Source organism: Betta splendens, chromosome 1 (assembly GCF_900634795.4).
Source record: "Betta splendens chromosome 1, fBetSpl5.4, whole genome shotgun sequence".
NCBI classification, from domain to species: domain Eukaryota; kingdom Metazoa; phylum Chordata; class Actinopteri; order Anabantiformes; family Osphronemidae; genus Betta; species Betta splendens.
Window position 1 is genome coordinate 12,132,908 of NC_040881.3, and position 8,796 is coordinate 12,141,703.

The 8,796-nt window shown below is 40.1% G+C and overlaps 1 protein-coding gene across 1 annotated transcript; it reads left to right on the top strand.

Moving 5' to 3' along the window:
• The first annotated feature begins 2,216 nt into the window (after window positions 1-2,216).
• LOC114853785 (ecto-ADP-ribosyltransferase 5-like) lies at window positions 2,217-5,533 on the top strand. The gene is made up of 3 exons (XM_029147576.2): window positions 2,217-2,315; window positions 2,365-3,007; window positions 5,152-5,533. The coding sequence occupies exons 1-3, from the start codon at window positions 2,217-2,219 to the stop codon at window positions 5,217-5,219; spliced, it is 810 nt and encodes a 269-aa protein (XP_029003409.1). The 3' UTR covers window positions 5,220-5,533.
• The last annotated feature ends 3,263 nt before the right edge of the window (window positions 5,534-8,796 follow it).

Consider the following 8,796-nt stretch of genomic DNA (forward strand, 5'->3'; position numbering starts at 1 on the left):
CTCATATTTCCGAGTGCCTGTTAAATTCATTAGCTCTGTGCATCTGTTGATGGAAACATTCACGCAGACAAACCTTTCTTGTCTAAATTATATTATTGTCAAAGGTAAACTCGACGCCCATGTTTGCATTGCAGCTGGTCCTTTCAAACTGCTCTCCATGTTCTGCATCATAGCCAGACAAAGTGCAGTCAGCCCTGTCCTTGTCACTGTGCGCGTTTCAGCACCTTTTGTGTCGACTTTCATGGCAACACGTCCTGCTTCGAGATCCGCACGTGCTTCGGTGCAGATATCACGCATTACTCTGCTGCAGATCAGACGGGACAGCTGCTGATTCCTCCCTATGAGGTCTTCAGAGTCACAGACGTACGGACAGACGACTGGTGCAGCGTGGTCTATAAGCTGCAGAGCACCCAGACACCCAGGGCTGATTTAAACTGTGAGCTAAGGTCCCAGAGGATAAAAGCCTTCTTTAGAATGGTCCCACCTCACCGGCCTGTAGGCAGCTTGGTGAAGATGCTGGCATGTGTAATAATGCTGCTCATCATCTCTCTAGTCCTTGTAAAGCAGAAGCAGAAAGGTTTTGTAGCTGTGGTGCTGGGTTCTCTGATGCTGATCATCACTGTGGGGATTTGGACAAGAAACCAGAGCATCTCAGAGGAATGATGCTGTGTCTGATGGACTTGAGCTTTACTCATTTTTAAAATGACCTCACACAAATCCTATAAACTCCCAGAAAGTTCTTTACTGGAATTAAAATGAGGAACTTCATCAACCTCAGATGTTTTAATGTGACTATGCAGCAACACGTACAGTACATAGAACAGCAGCCTTTCTATTATAATAGATGGAATCACTAGTGGTTCCTGCCATTTCTTCAAAAGGTGGTGACTCAGAGTACAGTAGTCTGTAATCATGAGGGTTGTTTATCAGAAATACAGATGTTGTGATAGTGTGGTTAAATAGGTTTTACATCTTTACATGACTGTTCTTTATTTTCTACTTTCTGTTTCTGAAATGAAAGCTTGCCAGGTCACAGGCCTCAGCTTAGTTAAAAGGTCCTGTTTTAGCGAAGTCTATTTTTTAGACATTCTGGTGCATTATTATGACTCTCAGGTGCATTTAGCCCTAGAACGCTTTCGCTATAGGAAGATCCTAAACACATGCTCGAGAATTACAGAAAAATATGAAGTTTAAGAAAACAAAAAAAAATAACGATACTGGAAACTTGGTCTTTGGTCCACCCATTTCTGGGACATGTGAGACTTCCCTGGTGAAGACACAGACTCCAGACACCCAGAAAAACGTAGCCTATTGAAAATCATGTTTATACTTTTGTTAGGGTAAAATCACCCGGCGATAGTGCTCTAGGGTTACACACACACTGAGTATGCTACAAGTTCAGCTTCCTTCTTTTGTCACTTACAGTATTTTGTGTTGTTTATTGAGATACTTAGAAGGGCTTTGCTGCTTACTCACTGTGAAGAATGGATCAACTGGGCACAACTACCGTGTTTGAGGAAAACAATGACTCTGGATCAAACAGATGTGGTTGTACTCCAATTAGCAACGTACCGGCCTGTTCAGAGAGTTCAGAGAGACAAGAAGGACATTGTGACCTTCCTCCCCTACAGCACGTCAACTTCTGCATCCTAAACAGCACATCCTGAAAACACCTGGTTCTGTCAGAGGGCTTGAAGCTACAGTTCGGGACACACTAATGACAATCCACATGGGTTCTTGGCATGGAAACACCACAAAACACTTGCTTTTCACATGTATTAGTAAAAACGGACAATAAAACAGACATGAATTTTATTATTAATCTCAATCTAAACAAAAACAAAAAAGGTACGTTGAAATGTATGATGAACTATTGTATATGAACTGTTGTTTGCAGCCTGTGCAGCCATCTAACATCTGATTATTAGTGCACATAGCGTCATCACTTTGGTCATGTGTCTTTTAACAGTGTTCTCAGCTTGTATAGCAGCATTAATGAGCTTGTTTGTTACCTTTTATGGTTAAAGTTGCCTTGCAGCTGTTTCTTCTTTATTCCATGACACAAATTATGTGTGCTGTGTCATCTTTCCCCTACTGATGAACTTCCCTAAGTGCTAATATATAAGTGAGCTGGCCTCACTGTTGGTACACAAACACGTCGCCTGATGCTGCAGTAGCCAGACGTTATCACAGCTGTGAACAGGTTTCTACTGAAGATGGCAGTGATGCAGCTCTGGGCAGCGGTTTTCATCACTTATGGAGTCGCTACAGGAATCGCACAGGTGTGTATGAGTAAAGAGATGAACGCATCTGCTGTACATTGATGTGTGTTAATGTTTTAACTTTAATGCCTGGTTGTTACAGACTTTTCCACTGGACATGGCTCCACAATCTGTTGATGACATGTACAAAGGCTGTAATGACAGTATGAATGCAACGGCAAATATGTACCTGCTGAATGAGACAAACATGGACAAAGACTTTAGCCAGGCCTGGAATAAATCTGAAAAAGCCTACTGGAATAAATATGAAAAGATAAAGTCACTGGAAAAAGATCTGTTCAAGGCGATTCATGTTTACACTCTCGGTGATCCAAAAATCTATCTTGACCTGAACAAAGCAGTTCGAACCCAGAAATCCCAATATGGGACCACATTCAGGTACCATGCACTTCACTTCTTCCTGACCAGAGCCATCCAAACTCTGAATGCTGAGAAGCCTGAAGAAGAAAGATGTCTGACCAGCTATCGTAGGACCAGTGTTAGCTTCAGCCAGGATGTTCTCAACAAGAAGTTTCGCTTTGGCTCGTTCACGTCCAGCTCACAGGGGGATTATCCCTCAGGGAACTTTGGTAAAGTGTCGTGCTTTAAGATTGTCACATGCTTTGGAGCAGACATCCAGCGGTATTCTGCCTTGGGAAAGCACGAAAGAGAAGTTCTCATTCCTCCTTATGAGATATTTAAAGTCACAAAAATAATTACGGGAACCGAAAGGAACAACAAAAAAAGTTGTACTGTGATCTATGAAGTGAAGAGTACAGGTGCATCCTCCAATCTGAACTGTGCTCTTGCTGGGATTCATCATATCAATTAATAAAGACATCTGACTATGTATGTTTATGTTATGGAAACACCATGAATAATATCGGAAATATTTCAAACAATTGGCAATAATAGAACGTTTTATTACAATGTTATTACAATGTTCATTAGTAACATATATATCACATACTGTGTTCATAGGTTTTCACCTTGTTACAACAAATGATGTCAAAGCATAAAAACAAATATGTGTCACATGTAATGTAAAATGTTGGTCATCATACACTGTAATTTTCCAAATGTTTATTCATTTATGTTAAAGGTAGATTTGTAATCGTTCTATAATGTTACCGTATCAAAACTGGTTCAAACAGAAATAAAACGTTTTTTTCTCACATCTTGTATTTTTGTTACTGTAATTGCACTGCTATGTTGCTGAGTGAATTTGTTTTATATTGATTGATAATTGAACTCAAGTAACTAACTCGCTCCAGCAATAAAACAACTTTTGTGTGTGTTCTCTCACGCTTACGTGCATATAAAGGTGACATTATTTTTAAACTAATCATTCATAGAGTTTCAATGACACGTTTCCTAGATACAGTAGACTGAAATTGTAGAACTTTAACTTTAACTGTATTCCATTAGGCCGTAAATATAACATTTAAAGAAGCTGCAGTGCAGACTCCAGCACAGAAGTTTAATTTGATGTATTGTTAAATACATTGTTCTGCTAAATATTAGCAGTATTATTCTGAGATATACAGCAGTTCCCTTTGTGATCTAGGTCTGCAGCAGGAAATAGAACTTAATTAACTGATCACAGTAAGTCATGTTTATTAAATTCCTTATTTTCATGCATCTGTTACATCTGAAACATTCTTGTCTATGTGATTTTATTACCGAAAGTAAACCTTTACTATTGTCTTAGATTTGGCTGCAGCTGTCACCATCCCTCCACTGTTTCTCTATCACTGCTGCAAACCCCTTCTTAAGGTGGTGGCAACAAGCAAAGTGTATTAGATGCTTTTAGCCTTAATTACAAAAAATACAAAATCACTAATTTGCTGGTGTATGTGACGTCATTGGTGTTGAACCTGAATGTATTTGATTTACTTACATCCACAGGAGCAGCTTGAGGTTCAGCATCTTACCCAGATAATCAGGGTGTTGATAAGCCTCAATAATGCATCAGTTGTTTTGCCTTACATTAAGTGCACATTGCAGTTATAGTATAGTAATATACACACCCTGTTATTAATAATGTTCTAAAAATTAATCTTCCCCATCTTTACTCATTTCTGTTCTTGCTGGAGGCTCATTCACAGACCCAACAAACGGGCCACCGGTGTCCAAACACATTGTTACAGAGGCCTGTGATTTTGGTTCATCCCCTTTGACTCCACAAACAAATTTCACACCTTATATTTTTAAACTGTATGAGCAACGGAACTGTACTAAGTTGTTCAAACCCCTGGGTCATTTAGATTCCAGCCAACGTACCTCATAATGTGTTTTAAATCCTCATCTAAGTGCATTCAGCAGGTGAGCAGAGTGAGGGGTCACCAGTTCAGACGCGGGGGGGCTGCTGACTAAATGTATTAACTGTGCCCAGAATGAGTTTCCTGCTGGTAATGGTGGCCTTGCTCCACTTTAAAGCATAAATGTACTGTAACAATATACTACAATCCCTGCACGTCGTTGTCCTATGGTGCACATGGCCACGTTCCACCCGACATAGTGTTTCTGTGTGTTCATAAGGAGCAATTTGTTGTGTTTAGAGAAGCTCTTATGTTCTGGGGGTTGACAGCTTAGATGAAAACTGTCAGGAATCTAACAGTTGGTTGTCATCATATTAGGAGATGTTTGATAAGTAAGACTGATCCCCTTGGGAAATTGTTTCTCTGCATTTAACCCATACACACACAAGGAGTATCAGCGAGCAGCAGGCCATACCTGGTGGGATCAGCTGGGTTCGAACAGGCAACATCCCTTTAACGGCAAGACGTCTTGCTTTGAAATCCACACGTGCTTCGGTGCAGATATCACACATTATGGCAGATCAGATGGGACAGGTGCTGAGTCTTCAGAGTCACAGACGTACGGACAGACGACTGGTGCAGCGTGGTCTATAAGCTGCAGAGCACCCAGACACCCAGGGCTGATTTAAACTGTTAGCTAAGGTCCCAGAGGATAAAAGCCTTCTTTAGAATGGTCCCACCTCACCGGCCTGTAGGCAGCTTGGTGAAGATGCTGGCAGGTGTAATAATGCTGCTCATCATCTCTCTAGTCCTTGTAAAGCAAAGGCAGAATAGTTTTAGCTGTGGTGCTGGGTTCTCTGATGCCAATGATCACTATGGGGATTTGGACAAGAAGGTAGAGCATCGCATAGGACATTATTTAACATGGGACAAATGTTAACACAAATCCAAAAAACTCACTGGCATTAAAATGAGAAACTTTATCAGCCTCAGGTGTTTTAATGTGACTATGCAGCAACACGTACATACATGCTGAATAACATCAGCCTTTGTATCATAATAGATGGGAGCATCAGTGGTTCCTGCCATTTCTTCAAAACGTGGTGACTCAGAATTATGGTGGTTAGTAATCATGACCATTGTTTATCAGAAACACAGATGTTGTCACAGTATGGATAAATAGGTTTTATGTCTAGGTCTTCACTTTATTTTCTATTTTTTGTTGAAATAAGAGCTTGCCAGGTCACAGGCCTCAGCTTAGTTAAAAGGTCCTGTATCAGTGAATTCCACTTTTTAGATATTCTGGTACATTTATATGACTTTCAGGTGCATTTAGACACACACTGAGTATGTTACCAGTCCAACTTCCTACTTTTGTCACATTTTTCTGTTTAGTCAGATACTTAGAAGGGTCCATTTAGAGTTTATCTGAGTAAATGTAGACTAGGGTTTGTCAGGCTCTGCTTAAACACCCCCTAAGACAAACTTAGTCCAGTGCCGGATTTCCAGCTTTGCTGCTTACACGCTGTGAAGGACGGAATAAACTGGGCACAACTACTGTGTTTAAGGAAAACAATGAATCTGAATGAAAAAGATGCGGTTTTACTCCAATTAGCAACAGCCTGTTCAGAGTATGTCAGCATTGTCAGGACAAGAAGGAGGATGTTACAAAAACGATCAATCAACATGAACCCATATGTAGAAGCACAAGAGTGTTGGGGAGAAGATATTCACACAAATGGTCTAATTGTCACCAGGGAAACAGTAATAATAACAAAGGACGCCGCAAACCGCAGGACAAGTACTGTAAATAGAGACATGAAAACAAAATTGCTGCCAGGCGAGAAAAAAATTAGACGAGGCACCAAAACTACTCGGTCCTGAAAAAAACTCAATGCCGGGAGGCTACACGTTCATGGCAGAGTACAACCCTCACTCCAACCCTGACAGAAAACACTGTTTAAACAAAATACCTTCTGGTCTGGTCAGTGAGTGACACTCCAGCTCTAAACCAGGTAAGGGTATAAATAGAGACCGGGTCACATTCACAACACCTGTCACTAGCAGAAGAGAAACTCCACCCCTGGCTCCACCATGGGGTGGAAACCTAAAGAAACACATTGCTTCTGCAACGTACTGTACCACCCTACTTGTACACACAAAACATTTACCTAGTGAGCAACAGTTGAACAAAACAATCTGATATGCAACTATGTGACAACAACAACTTCTACCAGCACCTGTACCTACAGGACTGGTTGCAAAACAATTCCTACCTGTAACTACAGAACTCATAATTCTAACTGACCATTAAAAACATTAGTGAGAACAAAACGTAACATCCCAAGGCTAATCTAATGTCCCCTGAGAAGAACTGTTAAAAACAAACAAACAAACAAAGAGTCCCTTTGTAGGCACCTGGTGGAGAAGCTGGGGAATGGCGCCGCCCCAGATGCCACAGAGTTCATTGTGTCCTGACCTCCCCAACACCAACATTTACATACTAAGCACCACATCCTGAAAACATCTGGTTCTGTCGAAGGGCCTAAAGCTGCATTTTGGGACTCACTAATGGCGATCTACATGCGTTCTTGCATGAAATCCCCACAACCCTTGTTTTTCACATGACTCCAGACAAACAGGCATACTATTAATCTCAATTTAAACAAACAAAAGTAAGTTGCAATGAATGACGAACTACTCTATATGATCTGTTGTATGCAGCCTGTGCAGCCATATAACAACCACTGATCTTGGAGTCGAAATATGCGTATTTCTAGATCTAATATTGCGAAAAAACGGAAGTGAGGCGTCAGCGAGGGGAGCCTCAACACAGGGCATCCCCACAAATGGGTTTCAATTTTCTAAAAAGACTTACTGAATGACACTAAGTGAAACAATTCAAGTGCTTGAGAAGTAAATTTGAAACCTTGAGTAAAGTATTCTATGTTGTACCAATGAAGAGCATAACTGTAAAACTGAAGTGAAAAAAGTGTGAAACTAAAGCAGGATTTTAAGTTTTAAAAACATCATAAAACTTCACTAAGGTCAAAATTAAACATCTACACCTCTCTATACTTTAGAATGAGTATGAATTGTGAAAAATGCATGGAGGCTACAGATCAGGTCAAGATATGTTACTTCAAGACCAAATATGTTCCTTTAGGTGAGATAGGAATAATGATAAAATGTGAAATATGGCCAGTATTAATATGCATTCTGACAATTAAATAGTGAAAAATAGACACTTTTAAGGTATTATGATTGTAAAATCTGACTCCAGAGAACTTTTTGCCTCACCAGCCATGAACCTCACCGCAAACCACTGCCAATACCGATATGCCCACCCCTACTTGACAGACTGATGATTCTGCCATTGTTGGATGTATTAATAACGGTGATGAGTCAGAATACAGGGCTGTGGTTGATAACTTTCTCACTTGTGAACAGAACCACATGCAGCTTAGTGTGGCGAAGACTAAGGAAGTAGTAGTGGACTTGAGGAAAACCAAGACACCAGTGGCTCAAGTTTCTATCCAGGGGCACAGTGTGGAAATTGACTATAAATATCTGTAAGTATTTATTTATAATAATTTAAACTGGGCTAAGAACACTGAAGTGCTGTATAAGGGCCAGAGCCACTTCTATTTTCTGAGGAGGCTCATGTTCTTCAATATCTATCAAACCATGCTAAGGTTGTTTTATGAGTCTGTGATCACAAGTAATGTTCTGTTTGCTGTTGCGTGCTGGGGAAGTGGACGGAGAGCTGCATACAGGAACAAAATCAACTAACTCATCAGTAAAGCCAGTAACATTGTAGGGATGGAGTTGGATAATTTAACAGTAGTGTCTTATGGGAGAATGTTGTCTAAGCCACACAGCCAAAAACTCCAAAATGCAAATGCTTCTCCTAAAAGAGTCTCCGCTGATACACGGAGGACAGCTCTAGAGCACCACCTACTGGCCAAAATGAGCACCAACAGTCCTGAACCAAAGGTAAACTACAATCTTTTGTACAACTTTTATGCACCTATCTTCTAAGATATACCAAACTAAAGTATATTTAAGTGATCAAGTATACTTGGGTTCTACTTACAAGTATAAAAAGAGGTTAAGTGTTTTTCGTCTAGAGTTGTAATTATACTAAAGTATACTTCACTTAAACTGACAAGTATACAGAAAACTCTAAACAAAATCAAACAACAACCATAAAGCATTTATAAATTTTTCTTTTCAAAGTTTGATATATTAGCATATTCATAATTTAAAAATTG